Source organism: Bufo bufo, chromosome 6, assembly GCF_905171765.1.
Source record: "Bufo bufo chromosome 6, aBufBuf1.1, whole genome shotgun sequence".
NCBI classification, from domain to species: Eukaryota; Metazoa; Chordata; class Amphibia; order Anura; family Bufonidae; genus Bufo; species Bufo bufo.
The window spans coordinates 277764063-277781423 of NC_053394.1; the positions used below are offsets into that span (position 1 = coordinate 277764063).

The 17361-nt window shown below is 45.2% G+C and overlaps 1 protein-coding gene across 1 annotated transcript in view; it reads right to left on the reverse strand.

Annotated features, from left to right (window-relative positions):
• LOC121005655 (corticotropin-releasing factor receptor 1) overlaps window positions 1-17361 on the reverse strand; it is a 197449-nt gene that overhangs the window by 6754 nt on the left and 173334 nt on the right. Inside the window, exons 7-8 of the mRNA XM_040438428.1 lie at window positions 13256-13316; window positions 8218-8290 (exon numbers count right to left, since the gene is read on the reverse strand). Coding sequence (XP_040294362.1) covers window positions 8218-8290; window positions 13256-13316 — 134 coding nt within the window. The remainder of the gene's footprint in view (window positions 1-8217; window positions 8291-13255; window positions 13317-17361) is intronic.

Genomic DNA, 17361 nt, shown 5'->3' on the forward strand with positions numbered 1-17361 from the left:
AATAGTGGTACTTTGAGAAGCTGGATGGTCCATCCATCAAATCTTGAAAACAGTTGGACAAGAAGTTTCTGTAGTGCAACAGTGGTGTTGAGAGTGGTCAGAGGAGGGCTTTCCTACACATTGAGAGGGTTCTGAAGTATATCTGAAGTAGGACTGCATTCACGCAATCCACTAGCATATTTTTAACTGATCTCTCATCATCATCCAGAGCACCTGCACTGGTGCCACGTAAGAGTCCACTGGAGGAATGAATGGCAAACAATTATGTTCATTGATGAAAACAAGTTCTGCTTTGGTACTAATGATGGCAATGTCAGAGTACACAGGAAGGCTGAAGGGAGCCTAATGCCATCTTGCATAGTGTAGAAACACAAAGGACCAATACCACGTGTCAGGGTGTGGGGCGCAATTAGCTACAATGGCTTTTCCCATCTGGTATTCGTAAGGGGAACATTGACCAGTCTTCAGTATGCCCAAGACATTTTGACTCAGGAGACGTGGTGTTCCAAAAAGATAACGCCAGTCCACACAATGCCTGCAGAACACAATGTACTATTCAGGGTATCCAGCAGTTCCCCAGGCCAGCTTGACTGCCAGATCTCTCTCATCGAGATTGTCTGGGACTGGATGGATCTCCCATGAAAAGCTCTAACTACAAGTCCAAGTTTAAGGAATTTGGAATGACATACCACAGGAGGATATCAAGTATCTGTATGACCATGACAGCCTATATAACAGCAAGGGGAGATGTCACCTGTGACCCAGCCTCAATATACAGTACAGACCAAAAGTTTGGACACACCTTCTCATTCAAAGAGTTTTCTTTATTTTCATGACTATGAAAATTGTAGATTCACACTGAAGGCATCAAAACTATGAATTAACACATGTGCATAACAAACAAGTGTGAAACAACTGAAAATATGTCATCTTCTATGTTCTTCAAAGTAGCCACCTTTTGCTTTGATTACTGCTTTGCACACTCTTGGCATTCTCTTGATGAGCTTCAAGAGGTAGTCCCCTGAAATGGTTTTCACTTCACAGGTGTTCACTGTCAGGTTTAATAAGTGGGATTTCTTGCCTTATAAATGGGGTTGGGACCATCAGTTGCGTTGAGGAGAAGTCAGGTGGATACCCAGCTGATAGTCCTACTGAATAGACTGTTAAAATTTGTATTATGGCAAGAAAAAAGCAGCTAAGTAAAGAAAAACGAGTGGCCATCATTACTTTAAGAAATAAAGGTCAGTCAGTCAGCCGAAAAATTGGGAAAACTTTGAAAGTAAGGGCTATTTGACCATGAAGGAGAGTGATGGGGTGCTGCGCCAGATGACCTGGCCTCTACAGTCACCGGACCTGAACCCAATCGAGATGGTTTGGGGTGAGCTGGACCGCAGAGTGAAGGCAAAAGGGCCAACAAGTGCTAAGCATCTCTGGGAACTCCTTCAAGACTGTTGGAAGACCATTTCAGGGGACTACCTCTTGAAGCTCATGAAGAGAATGCCAAGAGTGTGCAAAGCAGTAATCAAAGCAAAAGGTGGCTAATTTGAAGAACCTAGAATATGACATATTTTCAGTTGTTTTACACTTGTTTGTTATGTATATAATTCCACATGTGTTAATTCATAGTTTTGATGCCTTCATAGTCATGAAAATAAAGAAAACTCTTTGAATGAGAAGGTGTGTCCAAACTTTTGGTCTGTACTGTATACCCTCATAGAAAGGGCTAGAAGGCTGCAAGAGGAAGCAAAATAGGGGTAAGAGCAGGACAATTGCCCTGCAAACAAATGTGGATAGGGAAATTAATTAAAATAACATAGAATAAAAAAAAAAGTTAAAAATAATGATCTTCAACTAGGAGGCGGAGGTCAAAGTGGAGTAGGAGGTTGGGGAGGCGGTGGACGTGGTGGTGGAGGTGGAAGCGATAGTGGAGGAGGAGGAGGTAGTCAACACTATTTTTGTATTTTTTTAAAAAATTTCTATTTTTTATAAATTTGGGAAGACCCCAAAACATTGGGAAATATAAAAAAGAAAACAAAGAGAAAGTGCGCTGGAGTATAGGAATGGCTGGGGGGCGCGGTATACTTGTCTATTCTACACAAGGTACGGACAAGTCCTGTGGGATCCATACCTGGTTCATTTTAATGAACATGAGCTTGTCCACATTGGCTGTGGACAGGCGGCTGCGCTTGTCTGTGATCACCCCCCTGTCATGCTGAACACACGTTTGGACAATACACCAGCCGCAGGGCAGGCCAGCACCTCCAAGATGTAAAGGGCAAGCTCAGGCCATGTGCCCAATTTAGAGACCCAGAAGTCGAATTGGGCAGACCCATCAGTCAGTACGTGTAGGCATGTGCACACATACTGCTCCACCATATTGCTGAAATGCTGCCTCCTGCTAAGACATTCCATATCAGCTGGTGGTGCTGGTTGTTGTGGCCTGCTGACAAAGCTTTTCCACATTTTGGCCATGCTAACCCTCCCTTTGAGTTGCTGGCGGTGCCCCAGCTGTGTTGGCGACTTCTTTCTCCTCCTCTGCCTTCGCCTTGTGCTTCCACTGAGCCCCCGGTGTCAGGTGGGAATGCTATCAGCAGCGTGTCTACCAGAGTGCACTTGTACTCGCGCATCTTCCGATCACGCTCCAGTGACGGAATTAAGGACGGCACGTTGTCCTTGTAGTGGGGATCCAGCAGAGTGGCCACTCAGTAATCAGCACTGGTTAGAATGTGGGCAACTCGGCGGTAGTTGCGCAGGTACTGCAGCATGTAGTTGCTCATGTGTGTCAGGCTGCCCAGAGGCAAAAACAAGCTGTCCTCTGTGGGAAGTGTATCGTCTGTGTCCTCTGTATCCCCCCAGCCATGCTTCAGTGATGCCCATGAGCTGCTCTGGGGGCAACCCTGCTGTGAACACGGTTCCTCCTCATCATCATCACCTCCAGAACTGTGCCGTGGCTGGACAATTGTGTACCGGGCCTCTGTTGGTGCAGGAACCCACCCTCCGAGCCACTTGTGAATGACTGGCCTGATAACTGTGGAAATTATCCTTCTTCCTCCTGTGCCACATCCTCTTCCATCATTGCCTGAAGCGTTTTTTCAAGGAGACATAGAAGTGGGACAGTAATGCTGAGGACTGCGTCATCGGCAGTGGCCATGTTGGTGGAGTACTCGAAACAACGCAACCCGGCACACACGTCCCGCATGGAGGCCCACTTCTTGGTGGTGAAGTGGTGCCGTTCTGCAGAGCGACTCAACGTGCGTGCTGCAGCTGAAACTCCACTATTGCCTGGTGCTGCTTGCACAGTCTCTCCAGCATGTGCAAGGTGGAGTTCGACCTTGTGGGCACATCGCATATGAGGCGGTGAGCGAGAAGGCCGGAGTTACGGTGCAGAGCAGACAGGCGAGCAGCAGCAGGGTTAGAATGCCGAAAGCGTGCACAGACAGACCGCACTTTCTGCAGCAGCTCTACATATCGGGGTAATTTTTCAGAAACCTTTGCACCACCAAATTCAGCACATGCGCCAGGCAAGGGATGTGTGTCAAACTGGCTAGGCACAGAGCTGCTACGAGATTTTGCGCATTATCGCACACCACCAGGCCGGACTTGAGGCTCAGTGGCACCAACCACTCATTGGTCTGTTGTTCCATGACCGTCCACAGCTCCTACGCGGTGTGGGTTTTTTCCCCCAAACAGATGAGTTTCAAATCAGCCTGCTGTCGTTTCCCCCTGGCTGTGCTGAAGTTGGTGGTGAAGTTGTTGCGCTGACCAGATGAGGAGTCGGTAGAGGAGGAAGCGGAGTAGGAGAAGCAGGCAACAGGAGGCAAAGAGAAATGTCCTGCAATACTCGGTGGCGGAAGGACATGCACCAAACTGCTATCCGCCTCAGGCCCAGCCGTTACTGCATTTACCCAGTGTGCTGTTAGGGAGATATAACGTCCCTGCCCGTGCTTACTGGTCCACATATTGGTGGTTATGTGGACCTTGCCACAGATGGCATTGCACAGTGCACACCTAATTTTGTCCGCCACTTGGTTGTGCAGGGTGGGGATGGCTCTCCTGGAAAAATAGTGGTGACTGGGAATCACGTACTGTGGGACAGCCACCGCCATAAGGTTTTTAAAAGTCTCTGTCTCCACCAGATGGAATGACAGCATTTCGAAGGCCAGAAATTTTGAAATGCTGGCATTCAGGGTCTGGGATCGCGGGTGGGTAGGGGGGTACTTCCTCTTTGTCTCCAGTGTTTGGGAGATGGACAGCTGAATGCTTCCATGGGACATTGTGGAGATACTTGGTCACGGTGATGAACACGGTGGCGTTGCTGCAACATCCTCTGTTTGCAGGGTGGCAGGTGCCACTGTCACTCCAGAGGGGGAGGAAGAGGCCGAGATTGCAGCAGAAGAGGGACCAGGAGGAGCCTGAGATCTTTCGTGGTTTTTGAGGTGTTTACTTCACTGCAGCTCATGCTTTGCATTTAGATGCCTGGTCATGCTCAGGTTTAGGACATTTATGCCTCGCTTCAGGCTCTGATTGCACAGCGTGCAAACCACTCGCGTTTTGTCATCAGCACATTGTCTGCAGAACTGCCACACCAGGGAACTCCTTGGAGCTGGCTTTGGTGTGCTCAGTCCCTGGGTGCGGTGGGCAGTAGCAGGCGTGCTGGCTAGGGGACAGTCACTCTGCTTTTGCACCCTGCTCCCTCTTTTGCTGTGCTGCTAGTGCTGTGTGACCACCACCTCTTCCTCCGAACTGCACACGTCACTCACATGACCTTGATTCCATGTGGGGTCTAGGACCTCATCATCCTCCACATCATCTTCCACCCACTCTTCACCCCTGCCCTCCTTGCCAGTCTGCATACTCCAGAAAGCCACAGTAGTTAGCACGTGTTTTTCGTCATCATCAGAGATGTGCTGCGGTGGTCCTCCCATGTACACATCCTGAAACATAAGTGATTGGGCATCAGTGCACTCTATCTCTTCCACTTCTGGAGCAGGGCTATGTGGACAGCCCTCAGAAACCCTGCCAGCAGAGTCATCAAAAATCATAAGAGACTGCTGCATGACTTGGGGCTCAGACTGCTTGGCTGATTTGCAAGGGGGTGAGGCGAAAGACAGATGCCCATGGGCTGCAGGTGCCAATTCTGCGCTTTCAGCAGAGGACCGGGTAGGAGATAATGTGAAGGAACTGGAGGCACTGTCAGCCATCCAATCTACTACTGCCTCTACTTGTTCTGGGCTCACCATTCATACACCCGTATTCCGGCCTACAAAATAACGCTGAACTTCTGCCGCCTACGTGCACCTGAGGAAGGTGTTTCATTTGGTCGTGTAGCTGGCACAGATCGACCACACCCTCTCCCTGCAACAGGAGCTCCACCAGCACCAGCAGCACCACAACCAGGGCCACGTCCCTTATTTGATGCTCTCCTCATTCTTTGAGGTCACCCACTGAACTAACAGACAGATTAACTATATCAATTTCCCTGTCATGTATGCAGTGCAGGTGTACTTCACACAAAAAATGGATATATAACGTGCACCTAACAGACAGATTAACTATATTAATTTCCCTGTCACATAAGCAGTGCAGGTGTACCTCACGCAATAAATGGGTATATGACGTGCACCTAACTAACAGACATATTAACTATATCAATTTCCCTGTCACGTATGCAGTGCAGGTGTACTTCATGCAATAAATGGGTATATGAAATGCACCTAACAGATGGATTAACTATATTAATTTCCCTGTCACGTATGCAGTGCAAGTGTACTTCACGCAATAAATGGGTATATGACGGCACCTAACTAACAGACGGATTAACTATATTATATGTTTGTCAGGGGTGCAAAGTACAATGTTGCATTGCACCCACACAAAGAAAATAAAAAATTCACCCACCGAATTAACAGCCAGATTTATGATTATCTTTCTGTGTCAGGGGTGCAAAAATGGTGTATTGCACCCACAAAAAAAAATCACACTAACACTGTCCCTCACTTCAGCTGCCTGCCTTCTGTCCCTTCACTACTTAGAGCTGATGGGCGGTGCTACATGTGATTCAGCATATATAGAGGCTGGGTCACATGATGCACCAGCCAATCACAGCCATGCCATTAGTAGGCATGGCTGTTATGGCTTCTAAGGGCACACAGCTTAAAAGCTTGCTGATTGGCTGCATGCAGGCATGTCAATCTGGGTGATCCCGCCTTCCCAGAGTTTCATGCCCCATGTCCTCAGTCCTCACATGTGTAGCCACCATTTCAGCAAAATTGCGAAGCGCGAGGAAATTCGCATTCGTTGAAAATTTTTACTGAATTTCTAAACTAATTCCACTTCGTCAGCTTCGATTCGCTCATCTCTAGTTGCTATGGTCATTTTGTATTAGTTTTTATTAACGACCCATGTTTTAAATAGTCCAAATACTCAGAGCTCCTCATTGCAGTGTATTACACTCAAAGCAATAGGACATTTTTTTCATGTGTGAAATCCATCAGACAAACTTGGCCTGCAGCCCCTCTCTCTGGTCTCTAATGCTTTTAAAGCAGACATGCCTTTTGAGGTTTATTTTGACTACTTGTAAAGATTTCAGCTTTGTGTTCAAGAGGGCTGAAAGAGAGAAGGGCTACAGACCGAGATGTCAGTGAGCTTGTCTGATGAATTTCACACTGAATGGGACTGAGCAGCCTGCAACTAGTGATGGACGAACATCTGCCGGGACGGTTCGCGAACGCGATCGCGTGAACACGATCAAATGTTCGCAAACTGCAAGTTCGCGGCGGGTCCCATTCATTTTAATGGCAAGCGAACCTGAAAAACCTTCAGCTCATATTTGCAGCCAAGAAATAATTACTAGAAGTGCACAAATAATCCCACAACATGGACAGTGACATACCAGATGTATTATTCGAATTTGCGATCTTCATTAATTTTTGTTTTCAATGCGAAATATCGTCAATTCAATTTTTGCATACGCGCATGCGCAAATGCACTATACAGTACCGAAATGCACTATAAAGAAAGTATATTGGTATATAACACCCTGCTTCAATCTGTTTTTTTGGGGGACGACTGGTATATCACACCAGTAGAAATTATTTGTTCCAATGACGCTTGTCCCTCTATATACCTGCAGTATCGCAGCAGAACCGCACACAACTGCCGCACAATACAAATGCACTATAATATACTTTCTAACATAGTAAGTATATTATAACATTGTACAAGGAAGGCAATCCATTAGAATATACATAAAGATAAAACGTAACCTTTAATAATTTTACTATGAGGGTCCATTTACACGTCCGTAAGTGTTTTGCGGACAACGCCGGCACTATATTAAAATGCCCTTAGTAAGCCCCTAGCCCCCTGACTTCCAGGTGATCACTATATAGATCTATGTGTTTTTGACTCATTATAAAAGTATATTATAAGTATATCGTACCCCTCTGTGTATCACACCTATCGATAGCACACCTAAAATGACTTTTGTGGCCCTATTAGCTAGCGTTTGGTGTCCCTAACAACCTGTGCCTGCTCCACACAGCAACCTCTCCCTACACTGGCAAAAGACTGAATGTAAAATGGCGGCCAGATCAGGTTTATTTATAAGGTAGGGGGTACGTCCATGTGCTGAAATGTCTCAATTGGCTGTCCTGTACCACCTGATGGATGTGTCATGGGTCAAAGTTCTTCACAATGTAAAAGAATATGGCGGGCGCGAATTTCTCCATATGTTCGCATGTTCGGCGAATCGCGAACACGCAAAGTTTGCCGCGAAACGACCACCGGGCGAACCGCAAGGCCATCTCTACCTGCAACGTATGAGCATACTGTACACACAGGCTTCAGAAGACAAATGGAATAAAAAAAAATAAAAAAAACAATTATAAGATGATTTTTTTAGCACTGATTTCATTAGAGAAATGAGATCCAAAGGTGTCCATAGTCAGGAGAAAATACTAATGCATATATAACTGAGGATGGGATAGTTTGCATTCTCATTTTATAATAGTGCAAAATGATATCAATGAATGAGTAGATCCTGGTGGCTCAGACTGCCTGAACAAATTTAGACTGACAGATATTCAATGTTTTGGGTTTAGTCATTTCTTAGTACACACCTGAATGCATTATAGCTATTTGCTAGACATGCCAAATGAATAATAGATGGCTGTTTGTCTATGCCAGCTCAAAACTGACAGCAGCTTATGTCCTTACCAGAAGCACAAGGATGACAGGTCCTTGGTAGATAAAATCTGTGTACACTCCGGCCTTTTTCCCGAACCAGCACCTACAGATTAATGAACACAAGTGTGTAATATGTTACTACTATTTTACACAAAAAACCCAATAAGCAATATAGAATCCTCAATAGTTACTGTATATTGGTAAAAGCAGCATGGTGCACGGCAGCGATGGCACTTTGACCTGTCTAGGGAATGGTAGCAGCATTAGACTAGGTCAGTTTAGAGTATAAATGTTGTTTCAGATTACTTTTCAGAATAAGCTGCCATATGTTTAAGTGATGGCACTATATCTAGCCAGTGTAACTTGTATCTGGCATTTTTAGCAGATTTCTCCTTTGCATGCTAAATTTATAACTCCCAGTTGTCTCTGCGCTAATGGGTGGCAACTAGCTGCTCATCATGTCTTCCCACAGAATACACATAGACAGCAAATTCCTCTTTCTAACTTTCATTTAGAAGCACCACATAGGACATTATACTGAATTACTGATGCAATAATCTGAATAAAACACTTAAGGTGAGATATAACACTATTATAAGTTAAAGGGGTTGTCCAGGTTCAGAGCTGAACCCGGACATCCCTCCATTTTTACCCCGGCAGCCCCCCTGACATGAGCATCGGAGCAGTTCATGCTCTGATGCTCTCCTTTGCCCTGCGCTAAATTGCGCAGGGCAAAAGCATTTTTTGGAGATCCGGTGACGTACTGGGGCTCTCCATGGGGCTGCCAGGAACCCCGGTGATGTCACCAACACTGATGGGCGGGATTTAGCTCTGCCCTAGCCAGTAAAATGGCTAGGGCAGAGATAAAGCCCGCCCCTCAGAGCCGGTGACGTCACCGAACACACTGCCGGGCGGAAGTTACCGCCCGGCAGTGTGTTATTGAAAACAAAAGAGCCCGTGCCCTGCGCGATTTAGCGCAGGGCAAGGGAGCGCATCGGAGCATGAGATGCTTCGATGCTAGCCTCAGGGGGGCTGCCTGGGTGAAAATAAGGGTATGTCCGGGTTCAGCTCTGAACCCGGACAACCCCTTTAAATTTGCTGAATAATGTCTTTGTTGTATCTGTCTTTACTACTATTTGCACTTATACTTGTTCCTCTCCATCTATGGGATGATACAGTCCTGATCAAAAGTTTAAGGCCACTTGAAAAATGGCAAAAAATCATATTTAACTTGGCTGGATCTTAACAAGGTTCCAAGTAGAGCTTCAACTTGCAACAAGAAGAAATGGGAGTGAGACAAAACATTTTTTGAGCATTCAATTTAATGAAAACAACGAATAAACTGAAACAGGCTGTTTTTCAGCTGATCAAAAGTTTAGGACCACACCTCCAAAAAAAAAAAAACCGCCCCAAAACAGAAATCCAACTTCCAAACATGAACTCAGTAATGAGTAGCTCCGCCGTTATTGTTTATCACTTCAAAAATTTCGGCATGATTGATGCAAGCGTTTCCATGAGGTGAGTGGGAACATTTCTCCAAGTGGTGAAGACGGCCGCACAAAGGCCTCTACTGTCTGGAACTGTTGTCCATTTTTGTAAACTTCCCTTGCCATCCATCCCCAAAGGTTCTCAATTGGATTTAGATCAGGGGATCACACAGGATGTGCCAAAAGAGTGATGTTATTCTCCTGGAAGAAGTCGCTTGTCCTGCGGGCATTGTGTACTGTAGCGTTGTCCTGTTGAAAAACCCAGTCGTTACCAAACAGGCGAGGGCCCTCAGTCATGAGGAATGCTTTCTGCAACATCTGGACATAGCCAGCGGCCATTTGACGCCCCTGCACTTCCTGAAGCTCCATTGTTCCACTGAAGGAAAAAGCACCCCAGACCATTATGGCGCCCCCTCCACTGTGGCGCCATAAAAATCTCAGGTGGGATCTGCTTGTCATTCCAGTAACGTTGGAAACCATCAGGACCATCAAGGTTAAATCAGAGAATAAAACTTTCTTCCACCTTTGAATGTCCCATGTTTGGTGCTCTCTTGCAAAGTCCAAACGAGCAGTTCTGTGGCGTTCAAGGAGACGAGGTCTTTAAAGACTTTTTTTGTTTTTGAAGCCCTTCAGTCTCAGATGCCGTCTGCTGGTTATGGGGCTGCAGTCAGCACCAGTAAGGGCCTTAATTTGGGTCGAGGATCGTCCAGTGTCTTGACGGACAGCCAATTGGATCCTCCGCCTCAGTGCTGATGAATTTTTTTGGGGTCTTCCACTTGACTTTTTTGTTCCATAACCCTCAGGATTATTTAAGAAATTCTAAATGACTGTCTTACTGCGTCCCACCTCATCAGCGATGGCGCGCTGTGAGAGACCCTGCAGTTCAACAACCCGACCACGTTCAAAAAGGGAGAGTTTTTTTGCCTTTGCCATCACAACGTGTGACTACCTGACAGAAAATGACAATTAATCCACATCTTTGCACAGATTTGGCCTTTTAAAGGCATGTGGTTCTAAAATTTTGATCAGCTGAAAAACAGCCGGTTTCCGTTTATTCGTTGTTTTCATTAAATTGAATGCTCAAAAAATGTTTTGTCCCACTCTCATTTCTTCTTGTTGCATGTTGAAGCTCTACTTGGAACCTTGTTAAGATCCAGACATGCTAAATATGATTTTTTGCCATTTTTCAAGTGGTCTTAAACTTTTGATCAGGACTGTATAATCAGATTTTAAGTGCTTGGTTTTAACTATATTGATTTATTACAAAGCAATTTTTGATAACTGTAGAACAAGACATTTGTCCCTTTATAAAATATATTACAAAGTTTGTTATATGTGCCTGCATTATTGATTGAACAAAGTTGTGCAGTGAATATAAGGATATCCTCCTAACTATACAGAACAAATACATTTCCCATATATGTATATATATATATATATATATATATATATAAAATTAACTGCTGTTCTCATTTCACATGCAAGTTATGTCACACATAAGCAGTGGCGACTCTAGGATCAATATATTGGGGGGCACAGAAGATACACAGTCAAAAATGGGGGGGGGAGCACTAATAATTTTCACTAGCTAATCATACTACTGAAAAATACTAAAGCAGCCGCTTCCCCTGCAGCTACGCCCCTGACGCCGGGGTAATATAATTAAGGGGTATCAGGGTACATTGGGTGTAATATAACTGAGGAGGGCTATCAGACATTATAAAGGGGTAATATAGCTTACATTACCCCTGTATTACCTCCCTGATAGGATAGAACTCCTTAGTTATGTTACCCCTGTATAATGCACCCTGATACCCCTTAGTTATATTATATAACTAAGGGATATCAGGGTACATTACACAGGGGTAATATAACTGAGGGGTATCAGGGTACATTATACAAGGGTAATATAACTGAGGAGGACTATCATGGGACATTATACAGGGGTAATGTAAGCTATATTGCAACCGTATAATGCCTGATAGGCCTCCTGAGTTATATTACCCCTGTATAATAATGTACCTTGATACCCCTTAGTTATATTATATAACTAAGGGATATCAGGGTACATTAAACAGGGGTAATATAACTGAGGGGTATCAGGGTACATTATACAAGGGTAATATAACTGATGAGGGCTATCAGACATTATAAAGGGGTCATATAGCTTACATTACCCCTGTATTACGTCCCTGATAGGATAGCACTCCTCAGTTAGGTTACCCCTGTATAATGCACCCTGATACCCCTTAGTTATATTATATAACTAAGGGATATCAGGGTACATTACACAGGGGTAATATAACTGAGGGGTATCAGGGTACATTATACAAGGGTAAATGTAATATAACTGAGGAGGGCTATCATGGGACATTATACAGGGGTAATGTAAGCTATATTGCAACCATATAATGCCTGATAGGCCTCCTGAGTTATATTACCCATGTATAATAATGTACCCTGATACCCCTTGGTTATATTACCCCCTGTATAATGTACCCTGATTACCCTCAGTTATATAACTGAGGGGTATCAGTCAGGGGACATTATGGGTAATATTATAACTAGGGGGTATCAGGGTACATTATACAAGGGTAATATAACTGAGGAGGACTCAGTGCTATCAGGGGAGTGGGGACATTATACAGGGGTCCTTAGTTATATTACCCCTGTATAATGTACCATGATACCCTAAGTTATAGGGGTAACCGTATCAGGGACAGGTTGAGGAGGGGCTGGGCACAAACCAAGCAGGAGGGAGGGCAGGCCATGAGGCCAGGTAGTGGGGGTATAGGGGTACATACTTTTTTTTTAAACTTTCTTACTTTGTTTTCTTTTCTCTAAGGCCAGGCAGAGTTGGGAAGTTGCAATGCCACAGCAGCCACAGACACAGTCGACTGAGTCCACTCCTGTCTCCTGTCCTCCTCTCCTGACAGTCCAAGCTTGCGCCTAGCCCTAGACAGTGTGGGCACCTGTAGACAGGTCAGGCTCAGACAGCCGCTGGCTCACACTGTCACTAGACTAGCTAGCAGAGTGACGCAGCTCGCAGGAGCAGAGAGAACATGAAGGCACTCACTGGCAGCAATTTGCAAAGTCTGTTCGTGCGGGCGGGCAGGTACGCAGCAGCGCAACTTTACGTGTTGACGACCGTGACGTCAAGTCGTCAACTCGTCTCTGCGGCTGCCACACTCCCAGCCTGCGCCCGCCCTGCACGCTCTGCCTCCGCGAGTCCGCTGGGTATGAACGCCGCCCCCACCCCCATCTGTCATGTGACTCTCATAGACTAACTGTATGTATCTGTGTGTTCTCTGTGTAGTGTGTACTTTAACTTTAATCACTGACACTGAGTCAGTAGTGCGGGCGGCCGGCGCAGCAGCAGCGATTACTAATTAGCGTTAGCGATTCAGCGAATCGGGGGGGCACCCAGGGCGGCAAGGAATGACGTGGGGGGGCAATTGCCCCCCCTTGCCCCCCTGTAGCGACGCCACTGCACATAAGGTCAGCTAATAAAAATATTTATTTCACTCTTCTCCATATCTATCCTGTATACCTCCCTGCTCCTCCCAATAGCTGATTCTTACTTTTCATTATCATAGTAGAGCTTGCCAATTGCCCATGCCACGATGATGGGAAATGGTATACCTGCAATGAAAAAATAATAATTAAGAAAACATTGATATCTGAGACACAGAGTGCAAAAGTTTTAGGCTGAAAAATGCAGCAAAGTTAGAATGCTTTCAAAAATAAAAGTGTTAAAATGCCTAAATTTTTTGCACACTACTGTATATTTATATTATATCAAGTAACTTTTAATTATGGCACCGTGACGTGGTATCTGCTCCATCTGTCTCTGTGTGTATATATATATATACACTGCTCAAAAAAATTAAGGGAACACAAAAATAACACATCCTAGATCTGAGTTAATTAAATATTCATCTGAAATACTTTGTTCTTTACATAGTTGAATGTGCTGACAACAAAATCACACAAAAATAAAAAAATGGAAATCAAATTTTTCAACCCATGGAGGTCTGGATTTGGAGTCACACTCAAAATTAAAGTGGAAAAACACACTACAGGCTGATCCAACTTTGATGTAATGTCCTTAAAACAAGTCAAAATGAGGCTCAGTAGTGTGTGTGGCCTCCACGTGCCTGTATGACCTCCCTACAACGCCTGTGCATGCTCCTGATGAGGCGGATGGTCTCCTGAGGGATCTCCTCCCAGACCTAGACTAAAGCATCTGCCAACTCCTGGACAGTCTGTGGTGCAATGTGTCGTTGGTGGATAGAGCGAGACATGATGTCCCAGATGGTCTCAATTGGATTCAGGTCTGGGGAGCGGGCGGGCCAGTCCATAGCATCAATGCCTTCGTCTTGCAGGAACTGCTGACACACTCCAGCCACATGAGGACTAGCATTGTCTTGCATTAGGAGGAACCCAGGGCCAACCGCACCAGCATATGGTCTCACAAGGGGTCTGAGGATCTCATCTCGGTACCTAATGGCAGTCAGGCTACCTCTGGCGAGCACATGGAGGGCTGTGCGGCCCTCCAAAGAAATGCCACCCCACACCATTACTGACCCAATGCCAAACCGGTCATGTTGGAGGATGTTGCAGGCAGCAGAACATTCTCCACGTCGTCTCCAGACTCTGTCACGTCTGTCACATGTGCTCAGTGTGAACCTGCTTTCATCTGTGAAGAGCACAGGGCACCAGTGGCGAATTTGCCAATCTTGGTGTTCTCTGGCAAATGCCAAACATCCTGCACGGTGTTGGGCTGTAAGCACAACCCCCACCTGTGGACGTCGGGCCCTCATATCACCCTCATGGAGTCTGTTTCTGACCGTTTGAGCAGACACATGCACATTTGTGGCCTGCTGGAGGTCATTTTGCAGGGCTCTGGCAGTGCTCCTCCTGTTCCTCCTTGCACAAAGGCGGAGGTAGCGGTCCTGCTGCTGGGTTGTTGCCCTCCTACGGCCTCCTCCACGTCTCCTGATGTACTGGCCTGTCTCCTGGTAGCGCCTCCATGCTCTGGACACTACACTGACAGACACAGCAAACCTTCTTGCCACAGCTCGCATTGATGTGCCATCCTGGATAAGCTGCACTACCTGAGCCACTTGTGTGGGTTGTAGACTCCGTCTCATGCTACCACTAGAGTGAAAGCACCGCCAGCATTCAAAAGTGACCAAAACATCAGCCAGGAAGCATAGGAACTGAGAAGTGGTCTGTGGTCACCACCTGCAGAACCACTCCTTTATTGGGGGTGTCTTGCTAATTGCCTATAATTTCCACCTGTTGTCTATCCCATTTGCACAACAGCATGTGAAATTGATTGTCACTCAGTGTTGCTTCCTAAGTGGACAGTTTGATTTCACAGAAGTGTGATTGACTTAGAGTTACATTGTGTTGTTTAAGTGTTCCCTTTATTTTTTTGAGCAGTATATATAAAGATACAAAAAGGAAACGATATGGCAGCACCAATTCACAATGGTAGTCACGGGTGCTATGTCCCAGGGTGTAACTGCTTACCCAAAAATGTAAGGAAACGGACATCACTTCCAAATAGAAAATCATGATTTATTCAGCCATTTATTCAGCCATGTCGGGAAGCGCCATATTGGATATTGGCAAAGTTACCCCAAGTTGTAGTACTCTTATAATAACAGCTCACAGGACCTCCTATTCTTGCTTCCTGCGAGCTGTTATTATAAGAGTACTACAACTTGTGGTAACTTTGTCAATATCCAATATGGCGCTTCCTGACATGGTTTGATGTGGGCATGCGCGTTGGAACACAGGCAGGAGCTCCTGGTCTGGCCGCGTCCGAATGGGGAGGTGATGTGCGAGATGTCCACCTCAGGCACGGCATGACTTCATACCATTGAGACGCAACCTGGCGCCTGCGCATTGCTAGTTGACAGACGCCAAGTTTGGCCATTGACCGCATGTGGATGCACGATGGTTCTATGTGGTATGTTACTGATCTTATCCTTTGCTCCTCCTGTTTTTATTTTAATTTAATTATGATGATACACAGCAGCTGATTTATAATGGTGTCATTTATGGATTTTATTCATGGCTTGCACTTTATTATTATCAACTTTTGTAATTTACATATAATCATGTGTTTTATTATTACTGCTATACACCGTATCATGTTATATCACATTGTATTCACTTTTTATATATTTATACTGTAACGATTATGTTGATTGATTGTTCCACCCCCTAATCATGCTTGTCTATTTATACCTTGTATTACACTTATGGTTTATGCTTGAGAAATGCTCTGTGTTCGAGCCGAAACGTTGCCTCACTGTGCCACTGTGGCTGAATAAATCACGATTTTCTATTTGGAAGTGCTGTCCGTTTCCTTCTACTCTATATATAAAGATAGATATAGATTTATTTGGGGAAAAAAACTATGATTTTGCATGTATATTACACAAAGAGTAATTTAAAGGAGTCGTCCACTTTGGGATATCTCTTTCTGTTAGATCAGTCTGCTAACAAGAAACTGACCACTGAGTGTCTTGCTACTGGGATGCCTACTGATACTGTATCAAAGTGTAATCTGTTTGAAAACCTAGCCATTCCTCTGCAACACTGCAACAGGGGAGATGAAGTATCACATAATTCTGATTGAAATCAATGGGCTGTCCATGTAATCTACAAATGTGCCAAGTCTTCCAGAGAAAGTGAAATCTAGTTTGTAGTTATTCTACTACAGACATTCTAATACGTTAGAATGAGTTTCTTAAATCAGGTAACTTAGGCCCTGTTGACACTATGTTTATGCCATCTGCCAAGTGCAGTGACCTGAAGCACACTGCCTAATATTGTGATTGTGTTTCATGAAAATGTGCTTGTGCCTGAGTTCCCATAAAGTTGCACAGGGAGGATGAGGTTCTAACAAACATCGCAGGGCTGACTCCGCCCTGCTTTCTGGAGAAGAGAAGAAGAAGGAGGAGAGTGTGATGTCTGTGGGAAAAGCTGCATCTCAGCAGCCATTTTGCAGAGTTATCAAAACTCCAGAGTTAGTTCCATGTACCAGCCCAAAGAAGGGAAAGATTACAGAAGATCCAGGCAACCCAGAGAGGGAGTGAGAATATTGGCAAAGGAAGGTAATTGTCATTTATCAGGCTCTAGTCTACTTTTCAATAGGTGGAGAGATTCTAAGCTACCAGCTGCCCACCATAACCAAAGACAGAAAGGCCACCTGTCAGGAGATCGTATTCCTAGAGAGGATACAGAAGTATATGACTATACAGTTCAGCAGAGATAGTACATCCCTCCAGTCTGGAGAAACAAGGGATTGATTGTTATAGAGGAAAACTACCCCTTATGCAACTTATGGGAACTAACCTGAACCATTGTAGAAGCTGCCTTGCTGTAAATGACTTTTGCACACATTGATGACCTTTGGATCAGCTTCAGTAAAGTACTGGGAATTTGTTAAAGGAACTGGTCTCCTTATTGTGTGAACTTATCACCTATTTGCACCTTACGGTGCTGGCGTCATGAACACCAGGGATCCTGCCTCCACGGCACCTTAAACTCACACTACTAATGTCACTTGAACCACCATCTGGCGGGAGTCTCTTGAAAACAGAGTGTGCCCCAAAGGAACTGGTACTGTCCTTCCATTCACTGCAAGCCGGCCCAGGGAGCGCTGCTA